The sequence below is a fragment of the Protopterus annectens genome, chromosome 4.part0, assembly GCF_019279795.1.
Source record: "Protopterus annectens isolate FY-2018-M chromosome 4.part0, PAN1.0, whole genome shotgun sequence".
Classification (NCBI taxonomy): domain Eukaryota; kingdom Metazoa; phylum Chordata; order Ceratodontiformes; family Protopteridae; genus Protopterus; species Protopterus annectens.
Genome location: NC_056733.1, coordinates 472,478,611 through 472,495,394, shown reverse-complemented (window position 1 = coordinate 472,495,394; position 16,784 = coordinate 472,478,611). Strand labels below are relative to the sequence as shown.

At 39.3% G+C, this 16,784-nt stretch overlaps 1 protein-coding gene across 4 annotated transcripts in view; it reads left to right on the top strand.

The window, feature by feature from the left end:
• DAO (D-amino acid oxidase) overlaps nucleotides 1-16,784 on the top strand; it is a 297,399-nt gene that overhangs the window by 213,976 nt on the left and 66,639 nt on the right. For all 4 annotated transcript variants that reach the window (XM_044068397.1, XM_044068398.1, XM_044068396.1 and 1 more), the window contains one exon: nucleotides 2,958-3,062. In XM_044068397.1, the coding sequence (XP_043924332.1) occupies nucleotides 2,958-3,062 (105 nt within the window). The remainder of the gene's footprint in view (nucleotides 1-2,957; nucleotides 3,063-16,784) is intronic.

Below are 16,784 nucleotides of genomic sequence, written 5' to 3'. Positions count from 1 at the left end.
TGTCACACTCTCATTGCTGTTCCAAATCCATTTTACCTTTCTCCTCAGCAGTGTCCAAAGGACAGAATCTCTTCTCCACTGGTACCTGGAATAAGGCATGTATTCTTCTTACTGCTGATTCTTAGGTGGACTGATCAGCTCAGATATGATGCTGTCAGCACAAATTGGCTGTCTGGGAGGTCTTTTAGAGGCTTCCATGAGAACACGGTAAACTTACTTGCATCTATCATCGCACCTCTGACTTGAAATGTAGTTGTTGGTTCCACTAGGTTGTTGAGGTGTCCAAGAGTTAGGGATTTCAGTAGAGATCATTTTAAATTGAGTTACTGAAGGATAGCATCAACAGTGTAATGCTTTTGTTCTACTCTGTGGCTAGATAGACTTTATATTGAAAACGGGATTGAACTCCATCTTTAAAGTATATACATCTAACACAAGAGAAACCATATATATTTTCACTGTATATGGAAAGTAGTCCTGATAAATAAACATGACAGTCCAAGAGCAGAAACAGCGTGCATTATTTTGCTTTATCTAATAGTAGCAAGTCCAAATAAATTAGGCTGTTAAAATCAGTGCGCAGTGTTAGGGGGGATATGCAATACCCTATGTGCTCTCTCATTTATGATAGGACCAGGAAGTTGTGTAGTCTTTAGAAGTTGAGTTGACTGGAGTATCTCTGCAGTAACTTCTTCAAATGCATTCATGCTAACCTATTTTAGATTGTTTTGGTGCTGCTACTTTTCCATGTCTTTAACTTATTTGTATAAAATGTATGGCTGATTTATATTCAGTCATAACCTCTTTCTTTCCCCCAGTTTCTTATTGTGCAGAGCTGTCTTGAAGAATTACAGCTATTAAGCTGTCAAGTTTCTCTTTAGTAGGACCATCTGGAAAGACCATAAGAATTGCTGGAATCTCATAATTGTTGACATGTTTGCAAAGGAAAAAGATGATGGCCATCAATATTAGGTTTACAAGACCTGTCTTAACTTAGTTTATCCTATCTTGTTTACCTAAGTTAGTCATAAAATATGTTGTTTAAACAATGCTGATGAGTATAAAATTGCCATATTTTGCAGGGACATTACCCTCAAGCTTTAAGCATGCAATTATCATTCATTTCCAAAAATATAGCACCCAAAATCAGCTTCCTGTTATAAATCTATTTTCAACTTATGCCCCCTGGCTAAAATTCTTGACAAACTGATAAATGATCAAGTACTTGAATTCATTCAAAGTTCAAACACACGATCTCTTATCTGACAGACAAGTCAGCTTCTCCTCTAAATACAGTGCACAAACAGCAATACTTTATCTTACTTCACAAATCTACAATTACATGGAAAATGGGTTACTGAAGGGTGCCATATTTTTTGTATATATTTGTTAACCAAGTAATCCCATTGGACACAAATGCCTTTTTCAGGAGTAACCCAGGAATACTGTTTCATTACGTAACTTGTTCAGACTCACACAGTAGGCAAATGGAGGTATAAGGAATCAAATCCTGTACTTTAAGCTAGACGAAGAAGTTCATTAACAGCTCAGAGCCTTAATCCTCTTTGCTGACCGCTGGAAATGATTTAAAAAAATGTTGTTGAAACTATCAACCACAACCTGTTATTACAACATCTTTCTGTGTGTAGCTTCTCATCAAATATTATTGATAGGTTCATAAAATGTTTATCTAACAGATCGTTCACTGCTCCTTCTCAAACCCCTTTCTCTGTCATGTGATATATCCATACCAGTATTCCACAAGGCTCAGTTTTGGACTCATTTCTCTTTTTACCCTCCCTTGAGATCTGCATCATCTGAAACTTAACATGTATGCAGATGACATACTTTTGACAGTCACACATACATTTTCTATCTGCATAACTACCTTGTTACAAAAAGACTACCACACTCTGGAATTGCCTTACCAAAAATAAGTTATCAAGCAACACCTCTAAATTCACAGTCGTGTTCTTTGGTACTTCAACAAGTCTTGACTATATATCCACACCTTGCATAACTCATACCTTTGGATTGCTACTCCCTTATACCAAACAGCTCAGTGTAGCCTTCAAGGTGTCACATTTGCTTTCCATGGATGCACATCATGCCAGTGCTGTCAATGTTTTAATCCATAGACTGGAATATGCCTTAGTTATAAATGCTCCTCTGCCAGGCCAGTGCTATCAATATTGTAATGCATAGAATGTAATATGCCTTACTTATTAATGCCCCTCTTTCAGGCCTGTGTAGAAGATAAGATATGTCATTCTATTCATCTTCTTCATACTAATTAGCATCAATGCATCTCTGTGCAAAATGGCTTCAGCTAGGTCCTTCTGTCTGTTAAATTCTGTTAATTGCGCTCACATTTAAGCTACTTAAAGGTATTTATTGCCTTCCTGTAGCTAACACATTCACTATTCATGAGCCTTTCTATTCTTTACAAAGTGGCACTTGCATTATGCTTAATAGACCCCGTTTTTCTGTTGCTGTATGTGAAAAGTATTTTCTTCAGCCTGAACCCTACCTCATGGAACAGTATACCTAGTGACATCACATTTTCAGAGAATTACAAAATTAAAAAAATAAATAAATAAAATCATACCTGACAAAGTAATATACATATAATTGTTTTAGGGATGAAGACTGAAGATACCAGCTTAGGCAGCTCTTATATTCACAATGAATCAACTCATTATATTAGACATTGTATAGGTTTTATTTTTCCCTACGTATGTTCATCTTTGGATGTGATTTCTGTTCTGTCGAAAATGTGTTGTATGCTGTTTTTACGCTATTGGATGTTCTTCGTTCTTCTGTGCCTTTCATTCATTGTAAACTTATTGTTTTGTCTGCTTAGTTAATCAACATTAAAGAAATAAACTTTACAATGATTTTAATATAAATTAATGTCTGTATTTTTAAATACATGTTTAACATTTTTATATCTTTAGGTTATCCAAGAAGGTGCAGACATTATATTAAACTGCACAGGAGTATACGCAGGCAAGCTGACAGCTGACCCAGAGATCAGACCTGGAAGAGGACAAATCTTAAAGGTGACAAAAGACCTTTAGCACACCACACACAGTGCGTGGATGCACATTTCATTCTTTGGGACTCTGTTTTGTCGTGTTACATAAGTGGTAAAAAATCTTGTTACTTGGTTTATGTTCGTAGCAATATTAAACAACATGAGCAGTACTTGTCTACATTTCATCACCCACTGGCATCATGAAGCAAACTGTCACAATATTTGGAGGTGCAGTACAGTCTTAGCAATGTCTGGTTTAGCTCATTCCACTAAACTTGGAGAGTATTATTACATGCAGCATTGTCACAGAGAGTAATACTTGATGGCATAGCATGATCGTTTTCCTCCAAGAAGTCCCTCTTCTGTCAGTACTGCCACCAGAAGGCAGTACGCTGATACTGCATCTTAAACATTGCACTGTTCTTTTCAGTAAGCAGCAGAGTACAGGTAAGAGAAACAAAGAAAAGCAATGAAAAATAAATAAAATAAAACTCTAACTGGATGAGTAGGTACTGCCTTTCCACCACTACTGGCTTTGTATTCCCAGGAACTGGTTAACTGTCAAACTAGTCATTCATTCCCTCCAAATATGAAAAATGGGCAACATCTTCCTGTTGCTATCATATGATCGAAGCTCCAAAGGTGGTGGTGTTTCCATATTCATAAAGGTTGTGCACACCTCCAGACTAGTAGCCCAACATAATGCATCAGAGATACTTCAGGTGCAGCTAACATAGGATAAGACAGCGATTCAGGTTGTAGCCTGTTATAGGTCCCCAACTATGTCCCAAGACACTCACTCCATGTTCCTAAGCACCCTGGAGAATATTAGGGTCCAACCTAACACACTCATACTGGGCGACTTCAACTACCCCTCCATTAACTGGGAAAACAACTCATGTACCAATACACTTGCCCAACGTTTCCTGGAATTCATTAATTCCAATGCCCTGGATCAGCTCATTCTTACCCCCACTAGAGGTAGCAACATCCCTGACCTGGTCATTACTAACATGGGCGACCGTTGCTCTACACCAATAGTCAACTCCTCCCTGGTTAGATACGACCACAAACTAATCACCTAGGAAATTCACATCCCTCCCACCGTCCCTCCACCGCAAAAGTAACCACCATGAAAAACGTCTCCAAAGCTAACTTTAGGCTCCTAAGAACAGAGGTGGCTAACTTCACGGCACACATGCAAATGGAGAATAGTTGCATGACCACCAAATCATACACCAATGCACTGTATGAACACGTACACAAATGCATGGATCTTGCCATACCCAATAGAACCAAGATGCTCTCCTCCACAAAAAGGAAGCCAATCTGGTGGTCCCCTGCCATAAACAAACTCTACAACAGAAGGAGGAAACTGATGTGGAATAAGGTGAAGTACCAAGACTGGAAAAACTCCCTTTTCAGCCTCAACAAAAAGTTGTGACCCCTCATCAAATCCACTAAAGCTAGCTATGAAAACAGAATTGCAGCAGATAGTAAAGACAACCACAAGGTCTTCTATAGTTATGTAAAGAACCTCCACGTCAATACCCAGATTTGCTCTGAGCTACTGCACAATAGTACCTCTTATACCGAACCAACAGATATTGCCAATATACTAGCCGACAGATTCAGTTCCAACTTTACCCCTCTCCCCCCAAAGGACCAATCACGATACCAGTAAATTGCCAGGCACCCAGTATTACTACTGCACAGGTTAAAACAGCACTGTTCAAGGCCAAGAATACAGCTTCTATGGGACCTGACAATATCCCTGGCTGTGTTCTACATGAACTACAGAGTGAACTGGCACCTCACCTGTGTGCCCTGTTCAATCACAGCCTCACCTCAGGCTTTGTGCCTACCGAATGGCGCACTGCTATAGTCATCCCTCTCCACAAAGGTGGAGCGACTACAGACCCTGGGAACTATCTCCCCATTAGCCTGACAAGTCTGATATGCAAAGCTATGAAATGCATCATCATGGATCTAATAAGCAAGGATATAGGAAATTTCCAAACTCTGGGTCCCACACAGTTTGGTTTTGTGAAGAGTAAATCATGCCTGCTCAAATCAGTCAACTTCTTTGAGTCAGTCACCAGAGATGTGGATGAAGGCAAGGTGGTTCATACAGCCTACCTTGATCTGGCCAAGGCCTTTGATACCATTCCCCACTCAGGAATCATGGGAAAGCTCACTAAGCTAAGCATTAACCCCTGTATCACTAGGTGAGTTGCAAACTGGCTCACAAATAGAACCCACAGTGTGAAAGTAGCTGACTCCAAGTCAGACTACCGACCAGTCATGAGTGGATTCCCACAGGGATCGATCCTGGGTACTCTCCTGTTTGGTATCTACTTCTCAGAAGTCCAGTCCAACATGAAGGGACTCTGGCTGACAAAGTCCACAGATAATTGCAAGTTGGGAGCCATTATTAACTCCCCAAGTAATATTGACATCCTACAGAAAGTCCTCACTGAGACCAACGAGTGGTGCCAGAACCATGGCCTTAACCTCAATGCCAAAAAATGTGTCATCATCCCCTTTGGGAAAAACCCAGTTCCCATGAACTACCACATCGATGGTAGTCCACTGAACACAGAAGGCGTTATAAGAGATCTGGGAACATAGGTTGACAGCAACCTCTCTTTTGACCACCACACTGCAACTGTGGTCAGAAAGTCCTTCTATGTGGCACATCCCATTACTAAGGGTTTTGCATCCAGGAAGAAAGAGGTCATTCTCTCCATCTACTCTTTCCTCATTAGGACAATCATCGAGTACAATGCCCCATTTGGCATGTACCTCACTAGACACCTGCAACAATTGTAGAGGCCGCAAAAGTACCGCACAAAGAGGATCCTAGGCCTTAAACTCTTGTCCTATATGGACAGACTCAAAATACTCCAACTATTCTCTGTCTCATATCTCCTACTTAGAGGCAATCTCTGCTTGACTTACAAAGCCAAGTCTGACCCATCTTTGTTAGAAATGCTATATCTAAAGAAATCCCAATCCCTCCACACCACACACTCCAGAGACCTCAACTTCATTACCACAATCAACAGAACGTGCTGGAGGGACAGGTTCATAACCCAGAGAATGCCCATGCTATGGAACAGACTTCCCATACATGTCAAACAGAGCACCTCACTGGCCCTCTTCAAGAGAAACCTTGATGAGTGGATGGGAAATAGAAAATTTACCCCAGGGATCACTCCAGTGGTTCTACTCGACAGAGGCACTGGAAACTAAGGTCGGGTGGCATGATGCCAGTAATCCCATGGGATAGGCTTGTAAAGGCTCCAGGGCCATTAGCCTAGTACACACCTATGAACCTATGATGGGACATCTTTTACTGTTAACTCCTACTCATTTATTGTCTTCCCCCCAGCAAGAGGGAGTTGTGCCCTGAGATGATCACAATGCATGAACTCCTGCATGGAGCCACCTATGAAGCGCTACTCCATCAATGTTTTTTCTATTTGTCCGCCTCCTGCTTCTTGGGATCCCCAGGGAATAAATGTAATGAGCAATTCCTTGCCATCCCAAGAAAAGGGAAGCTAGACTGTCAGCTACTCATTTAGTTTCTGCCATACGATTAGTCATCACTTATGACACCAACAAATCTAAGACTAGATTAGTTAGGTTAGACTGGCACATAAAAAAGAAGCTGTGGCACTGAATTGCCTGTCAGCTATTTTCTCAAAAAAGTTGGTGAATAAAAGGATACAGAAAAAATCATTCTCTTAAATATGCGAGTTATACAGGTACCTTTCTGGAACACTGGAAAACAAGAAAAGCAGAAAAAGGAAGATACAAAATGTGAATCAAGGGACATTGACAGCTCTGGTCCTTATCTTGGTCAATATACAGATAATACAATAATCCTTGACTCAGTATTCAGGGAAAGGTGTGTTACATATCCCAGGCTACTAACAGAACCATAAAAGAAGGAATGCTGGAGGTTCTATTGATAAGCAATCAATGGGTCCCTCGTTATCTGTGGGAAATGGATTAATCGGGTGAGTTAGGTTAGCAAATTGGTCACAGTACCATAATAACACTGCTAGGTACATAACAGCAAACTCAAATTCTAGGAGCTTTCACAACCACTAGACTCAGTGACCGTACAGACACATACACATATCAAAAGTATCACTTTCACTGCCTGCCTCACTTCCCTTTTATACTGTCCATTTTCTCTGAAATACGTTCTGCTTCAGCAAATAAGAAAGAGTAATAATGAAAGCTCTACAGCAAACTACCTGCGTAGAGAATGTATTGTGAGCAGTTATACAGAACTGTCACCCATCTACTATTGTTTTTTTCATTCATCAAGACTTATTTTCAAATACCATTCTGGCTGTGCAGATAACCTAAACACAATTACATTACCTCCCAGCCTATGCCGACAACAAGCTAATATTATATGGCACCAGGCAGAACTGTAAACTATGTGCACTGGTGATATTACAAGAACAGAAATTATATCCAGGTATACCATAAATAAAACAGTTACAAAGCCACCTGCTGAACAAATAAAAATAAAAATTCCTTGTAAGTATATAAATGTACCTGACAGAAAGTGAAAAATAAGTAACATCCAGAAAACAGCAATATGTTTTGTTTTAATTATTGCTTCCTAATCTTATTATCATTGCTGTTTTGTTGTGTTTTTTTTTTATGTGTTAGCCACCTAATTGGTTTGGTTCATTTCCCCTTTTCAGTCATGACCAGGGCCACAAAGACAAGGGGAAATGCAAAAAAGTAATACATTGGCAGTTTACTGTATCAAATAGCATGTTTCTGGGATGTGGGTAAAACCAGAGTACTTGAAGAAAACCTATGGAGATATAGGGAAAACACGCAAACTGCTCAGAGACAGTGATCAGAAGTCAGGATTGAACTGTAGACCCTAGACCTGGGAAGCAGAGATCTAAGCCACCATGCTGCTCCTTGTTGCTTGTTAAATGGTCAAAACTCATTTGGCGAAGGAGCCTGTTCTGGTTAAAGGAAATCAGACATAAGAACCTGTGAAGATGTTAGCTGACTTATTTAGGATTGCCAAGTATATCCATCGGGATTATGAAAATCAAACTCTTGTCTAACCAAGTTCAGTCACAGACCATCACTATAAACCTTGGCTATGCTGGTATTTCATCATAATAGCTTTTGATTATTCCACTATGTGATACTGCCTAAGTATATCATTAAAACGTATCAGTTTCTCAAAAGAGCAGGGATTTAATTAATTATTCAGTTTACCAATGAAGTAGTTAACTAGACTTATCAAGTTATCCCATTTTCAAAGGAATAATGTACAACCAGAAAACAATGGACACAGAAAATAATTTTTACATGGGATGAGTTAGGTCAGCAGATTGGTCATAGTAATCATAATAGCAGTGACTAACTAATGCATATTATAGTCATAACTTCAGTACAGAAGGATGTCCACACATAAATTATGAGGGAAGAGTCAGCTAAATCAACATAATAAATTTACATAAATGTAACATAATTTAATTTAACAATGTAAATGAACAGAGGCAGGCTGCAGGTCTCTTCCAAAAAGCTTTATTCTTAGATCACACACAAGCGCTTTCACCAATTGACTTCTTCAGGTGTATATAAGAACTAGCAACGCACCCATATTTATACTATGCATCTCTTAATTAACTAATAAAGAGCTTAAAGGTATATAAAACTTTAAAATAAAAATAAAAGTAAAATTAAAATAAAATATCAACTTTATAAAAACTCCTATCCTTATTTTCATGTCACATATGGAGCCATACATAATATAAATGTATAAATATTTTATATATATATATATATATATATATATATATATATATAATAAATACCATAGTTTATAAAATACTTGCATGAATGTGCACAGTCAACAATTCAACAACTAAATGACTATCTAAAGGTCTCAATGGCACATGGTCATTCAGGCCATATCCATAGTCAGCTCTCAATCTAACTATCCATTTTATTTCCAAATTCTCTGTTTGTGTTTTAGTATCACCACCCCTTATAGTTTCAAAATACCTATCTATTACTCTAAAAGTAAATTGATGCTCCATACTAGTTTCTTTTATGTGTTTAGCTAGAGCATTAAAGGAACTTCCCTTTTTAATATGATACGTACTCACTAATTCTGTCTTTTAATAATCTATCCATTTTGCCTATATAGAACTTATTACATATTTTACAGGTAGCTAGATAAAATAAATGTGAAGAATCACATCTAGCACTAACATTAAAATTAAAACATTTGCCTGTATCTGGATGCACAAATATACTATCTGTACTTATATATTTACAATATTGGCATTTAAAACATGGTCTGGTTCCTTTTTCTTTGTTTCGTGAATCAGTATCTCTGGGACCACATAATTGTCTTTTTAAAGATTTTTTTATTTCTAAATGTGAATTCTGGAAAAGCACCTATCAATTTGTTTACCTGCTTGTCCGAAGTTAAAATATTCCAATGCTTATTAATAATATCAGTATACCGTCTAATATTTCCTGAATAACTAAAACATGGTTTAAGTGTTTGTATTTTTCTGACCCGATCATTAATATTACTTTCTATTGGTTTAGAAAAATAGGGTTTGGCTCTAGTGTGCCTCACATTCCTTACTGCATTGATAGTAGAATCAATTAATTTCCTATCATAACCTCTCTCCAATAAATCAGTTTCCACTACGGTTAACTGTGTAACAAATGCTTCATCCATAGCATTAAGCCTGGAAGCTCTATAAACTTGACCTGGCATCCCTCCACATACAGATCACCATAGAAAAAATCCTGTACCATATCCTAGCCAGCTATATGTCATCCTCCGTGTCTCAAGAAGCTTACATTGCATATTTGGACATACTGGAGACAATTACCATCCAATCTAACACCCTACTCATGGGAGACTTTATTTACCCCTCTATTGACTGGGAATCCTACACATCCTCAAATCTACAGACACAGAGATTCCTTGGCTTCATAAATATAAACGCCCTTGAACAAATTGTGAATACTTCCACTAGAGACTCCAATATACTGGTCCTCGTTCTCACAAATATGGGAGAACACTGCAACTCCCCCCCCCCCCATGTTTGTAGGCTCATAGAAGGTTACTAGGCTTGTGGCCCTAGGGCCTTTATAAGCCAAGCCATATTATACCTTTGTTCCATTATTCACCAAGTTGTATGGTCTATATTTGCAGTGCGAGTCTATGATCAGCACCAACTGCCCCTATACAAGAGGGACATAGGTGACACCCCATGGTAAATTTACATACTCACATCCAGTTGTCTAAGTTACTCTTAAATAGATTCCTTGAGGAGCTCTGTCTTATGTGAATTGGGAGTTTGTTCCAGAGGAGTGGCAATCTCTGTGAGATATATCTGTTTCTCTAGTGTGTTCTGTTAATGTCGCAGGCTAGGTTAAGAATCCTAGAGCGAATGAATCTTGTCCCATCAGACTTGCAGATGTGCAGCATTTCCATTAGGGTAGAGTCCAAGACTGGTCTGTAGGCCAGGCACAAGTCACCTCTCAGCAGCCTATGAGATACGGAGTACAGTACAAGGCCTTCAGTCTGCCCGTGTAGGTCATGTATTGAAGGCCCTGACATTTCATGGTGAGAAAACTCTGAGGTCTCTCCAGCTGCTGCAGGTGTCTGGTGAGGTACATACAGAAGGGAGTGTTGTACTCTATTAGTGGTCTGCTGAGGGATGAGTATGGAGAGTTATAACAGCCTTAGCTCTAGATGCAATACCATTACTTATGAGATGTGAAATTTAAAAGACCTTCCTTACCACTGTGGACACATGGTGATCGAAGTTAAGGTTGCTATCAACCTGTATTCTAAAATCTGTCACCACAGGATTTGAGCTAAGGGGGTACTGTTAATATTGTAATTTGCAGGGACTTCTTCTTTGCTGAAAGGGATAAGAACCCATTTTTTTTGCATTTAGTTATAGTCTGTGTCTTTGGCACCAGTCATTTGTCTGTGTAAGCCCTGTTTATAGTATCTCAACATCATTGGGAGACTAAATGATTGCACCCAGTTTATAGTCATCATCAAATTTGGCAAACAACAGGTCATCTGTTTTTTTCCTGGATGATTCAAAATGGTAGGGTGCTAAGCACAGATGCTTATAGTACACCACTGTTAACAGGTCTGCTGATAGAGGTGGAATACCCAACTTTGACTGCATGCATTCTGTTGCTGAACCAGTTGGCTACCCATCTAGTGACATATAAGTTAATTCCCAGCTGGGCGAATTTCTCAATTATGCCTGAGTGGAGGATTGCATCAAAAGCCTTGGCTAAGTCAAGATAAGCTATACGTACTGTTTTACCTTCATCCAGGGCTTTGGTGACATTCTCAAAGAAGTCCACCAGGTTTAATACGCATGACATGATGTACCCATAATGAAGCCAGACTGGGTTAGGTCAAGAGTTTGAAGGTCACCTATGTCTTTGTTTATAAGGTCCATGATGATTCTCTTCATGACCGTGCAGAAAAGGCTGGTTAGGCTTATGGTTCCCAGGGTCAGTTGATGGACCCCCTTTGTGCAAGGGAATTACTGTTGCTGTGTTCCACTCTGCTGGGACAAAGCCAGAACTTAGACTTTGGTTGAAGAGAGTGTCAAGTGGTTCCACAAATCCTGTTTTAGACCATTTAGGAGTCAGCCTGGGATGCTATCTGGTCCCATAGAGGCTGTGTTTTTGGCTATGTAGAGTGCTGTTATGACCTGCTCCTTGGATATACTAGGTAGAAGACTGGTGACAGTTATGCTTTGGGGTATGTCTGGTGGGGACAGGGGGTGAAGTTTGTGGCAAATATGTCTGCTAGCAGGTTGATGATGTCTTCAGGGTCAGTATGAGTGGTACTATCTACTACTAGTTCGGCACAAAGCTGGGCCTTCCCTTTTAGATTTCTGACATAGCTAAAGAATACCTTGTGATTATACTTAGCTAGGGATGATAGCTTAGCATCATAATCGGCTTTAGAGGACTTTACAATATATCTAATTTGCTTGTTCAAGCTTTGGAGAGTGTCCTTCCTCTGTTGAGTCAGTTTGCTCTTCTTCTTAGACATTAGTTTCTTCTTCTTCTTCTTCTTCTTCTTCTTGTATAACCTATTTATGCTTGATGTCCACCAGGGTGGCTTGCTTTTTTTTTCTTTTTCTGAGGACCTTGTTTTGATCCATTTAGGTACAGCTGAGTCTATACATTTGTATAGGTGTTTATACAGGGCATTTGTGTACACCTCTGTATAGGTGTCATTGTTGACAGTGGTAGCAGGGGGGTTGAAACTATTTATGCCATTGCTTAGGAGGCTATAGTTTGCTCTGGAGAAATTTTTCATCCTTTTTGCTCTTGACGGGGATCAAGTATAATTGTTACTTCAAACTAGACTGATTTATGATCAGACCTTACAAAGCAAGGCAACACACAGGGGGCAATGCAGAGACCCCTTATGTTGGTGAGTACTAAGTCTAGGACAATCCAGTCCTTTGTGGGGGTGCAGACTATCTGTTCCAGACCATTTATTACAAAGTCCAGGAATCTTAGGATGAGCCTGTTTGTGCTCATATGTGACTCCCAGTCAATGGAAAAATAGTTGAAATCACCCATGACCAAGGTGTTTGGCTAACTAGTGAGTGACTCAAGTAGGTCCAGGTAGGCAGAGTGGTTCTCATGGTTCATGGTGGGGGACCTATAGCTAGCAATGATATGGAAGGGGGTTTTACCTACAGTTAGTTGAACTTGGAGTAGCTCTAGGTAGTTATACTGTTTGACCAGTCTTGAGGTGTATTTTCTTTAGTGAACATGGATACACCTCTGCCTTTGGTTCTTTCACAATCATTTTGAATTCTGAATGTGTGGAAGGCATTGTAGCCTTGCATGGCCGAGGTGCTCTCTGCGGCCTTGAACCATGTCTCTGTGACTGCACAGACATCGGCATCTTCCAAGGTAAGGAGTCTTCCCATTGAGTACAGTTTCTGATTTAGACTCCTAGCATTAAGCAGCATAACGTCCTTCTTGGTAAGGTCCAACTATAACGCTGTCTCCTTCAAAATCAGAATCAACTCTGTAATCCCAGTAAAACCAGCAACAGTTAGGAACTATTCCAAGACAGAATATTTTTATTAAGTGATGGTTTGATGGTTTGTCAAAATTCAGTGCTCCTCCTTGCCCCCAAAACACAGTGGACGGTACAACCATGCCAATAGCTGCATAGAGGCTGCTATACCTCAAAAACAAACCACTCTGGTGCCATCCCAAATTAAACAGGATATACAACAAAAGGAAAAAAATATGGCAAATATCAAGAAAGATAATTCCTATAAAGATAAAAATGTCTCATTAAACTAAATAGGCAACTAAGAGGGCTAATTAGGTCAAATAAAGCCAACTTTGAGGTAAAATAGCCTCCCAGGTGAAGATAACCATAAGGACTTCTTCAGCTATGTGAGAAACATCAAGGGTAGAACATAGCAATGTGCTAAATTGGTGGTTAATGGTGCCACAGTCACCGAGCCTGGCGATATAGTGAACCTGTCAGCAGACAAATTCACTTCCAACTTTACCACCCTCTCACCCAAACCATTCCCCAAGAAATACCCTCAAACATAACCCCTCCAACTCTAACTAGGGAGCATGTACTGGCTGCACATTGTAAAGCCAAGAACACAGCCTCAATGGCACTGATAATATCCCAAGATGCCTCCTGAACAGTCTAAAATGCAACTTATGAGGAAACCTGGAGTCACTACTTAACTATAGTGTTAAAACAGACTTTGTGCCAAGACGGCAAGATCCTGGAAACTACAGACCCATTATTCTGACTAGTCTTAGTTGCAAAGCAGTGGAAAGAATTATCATGGAAATTACTAACAAGGGCATAGGAGAACTCCAGACACTCAAACCATCTCAGTTTGTCTATGTTAAAGGAAGGTTATACTTACTGAACCTGGTGGACTTATTTGAAAAGGTCACTATGGCAATGGATAGGAGAAAATGGTGTATACTGCCTACATCTGCCTAACGCATTTGATACAATACCCTACTTGGGCATTGTCAACAAAGTTATAGAAGTAGACATAATTTTATTTATTTATTTCACATTTGTTAACTGCTTAGTCTAACTGAACAAGCAGCCCATTTTCAGTGGAGACTGAAGGAGAAAAGCTCTAGAGTTGTACAGTACAAAATTAGAAATATATACACAAAAATATTTATGAATACAGAAAAAAAATTGTTGTGATTAATACATTATTTATAACATAAAATAGTGGTGTTATTTGATTAGAAAGAAAAAGAACCAAAAAGCAGTGTTAATATATGATATGAGTTAAGAGACGACTTTAAAATAGAGCTAAATTATACAGAGAAGATAGTTAATGTAGTGCGTAATATTTACATGTTTACATATGATGAAGTAGCCAAGCTTGTGGAGTCCCAATGAAATAAACAGTGTGTTTAGAGGAAATAGTAGATTATAATATTTGTGTACAGGACACTGCAGAAAAAGAGGTGTGGAGGATTAGGTAGGGTCATGACAGGGGCAGGACATTGTGTAAGTAGGAGTTATTTTAGCTCCTTTTTGAAGTGCTTGGGGTGGGAGATGGTTCTTATGTACGAGGGGAGTTTATTCTAGGCTTTGACTGCAGTATATTTGTAAAGTAGTTTTCCAGTGTTTTTGTTAGGTTTATAGATTTCAAGGAGTTGTTGATTGGAGATATAGAGAGGGTGAATTGGGGTGTAGTAGGATACAAGGGAGGAGAGAGAAGGACAGGGAGAAGGTTTGTAGAGTATGGAATGTATGATTTGAAATTTTGACAGTTAGAGTAATTCTAGCCATTGAAGTGTGTTGAGAGCAAGGCAGTGGTGGAGAGTTGTGAGGTGAGTTAGTAGCAAATCTAGCTATTTTATGGTATGTTTGGTCTAGTTTATATAAAAGTATAGACTGTATGTTAGTAAAGACTGGGGCTGCATAGAGAAGGGAGGGAAGGAGAAGTGCTTGAGTCAGGGAGAGTTTAGTATCTGAGTTAAGAATATTTTTATTTCTGTATAGTAGACCAAGTTTTTGATTTTTTTTAATACTTTGCTGGATATGCAAGTTAAATTTTAGTTCATCATCGATAATGGTACCTAACATTTTAGTGTGGGCTTCTGCTTTAATGATGGTCTTGTCAAGGGATGTGATGACAAAGGATGATTTATGGTGAGATAGAGATCGAGGAAGAAATAGCAAATGTTTAGGGTTTTTTTTTCAAATTTAAGATGAGCTGATTGTCTCAGTGCCACTTTTCTGTGGACAGGAAACAGTCTTGGATGTGTGCGTGGAGATGAGAGATATTGTTGGAGTTGGAGATGAGTGTAGAATTGGTGGCATATTGAATAAGGGAGGATCGTTTGCAAGAGGTATGGAGATCATTGGTGAAAATATTGAACAGAAGGGCGGCCAGGATGGAGCCCTGGGGGACTCCAGATTTGATGGGGAGGAAGGAGGAGCAGGATGTGAGCCATCTGACTGATTGTTGCCTATTGGAGATGTAACTGATAAACCAGTCAAGCATGGAGCCAGAGAGATTGAGATCAGATAGCTTAGATAGAAGTAGAGTGTGTGAAATGGTATTAAAGGCTTTGGTGAGGTCAAGGAAAAGACAGGATATGAGTTGATTGTTGTCTCTGGCCTCTGCTACAGTGTGGGTAAAGGATAACAGTGCTGTGACAGTACTGTGGTTTGGCCTGAAGCCATGCTGAGTGGGAGTTAGCAGGTTTTCCTGGAAAAGAAAATCCAGAAGCTGAGTATGTATATTTTTTTGTACTTTTGAGAGAAAGGAAAGTATGGTTATGGGTCTGTAATTAGATGGTTCAGTAGAATTCCCAGCTTTGTGCAGTGGGATAGTATAGAAAGATTTCCAGATATCTGGGATTGTGGCTTCTTGAATGGATCTATTGATTAGCAGAGATACAGGGTAGGCTATGGATTCAGCAGCTAGTTTGTGGAAGAAGGGAGGAAGGTTATCTGCAGAGGGAGAGCAGGGTTTAAGTTTGAACAGGAGTGATTTGATATAAACAGTGGAGACCGGTATAAGGGAGAAAAGGTTTTTGGTGTGTCTGTTAGAAGAGGGGGGAGGTCAAAGTTGTGGTTAGTGGGACTAAGATTTTGGATAGTATCTATAAAGTAGTTGTTGAGAAGGGTGTCAGTTACTGGTGGGGTATTATTTGGGAAAGGAGTGGGAGTGGAAGGGTTTCCAGGATGAAGAAGTTTGTTTAGGGTAGTCCAGAATTTTTGTGGGTTAGATTTTCTTTCAAATTGGGATGAGTTGTTAAAGTTTTTTCTTATTTTTCTTTATTTGTTTTGTGGAAAGATTCCCGAGTTCTCTGTAGATTTGGAGCAGAGAAGGTGATTTGGTTTTAACCCAAGCTTTCCAAATATTATCTCTTTTGTGCATATGAGATTGAGTTTCTTTAGTGAACAAGGGGGCATAATTAGCTTTAATTCTAATAACCCTGGTGGGGGCAAGGGAGTTAAGAATGCCAAGGAATATTTGATTACATTTTTGCATGGCTTCATTGAGAGGGAGCTGCCGGAGGAAGGACCAGTTGATGTTTGATAATGTGGAGTTAAATATGTTGGCACTGAAGTTTGAGAGTTTATGGCAGTCTCTGTATGAGTGTGTTTTGTGTGATTGGAGAGAGTATCTTTGGATGTAGG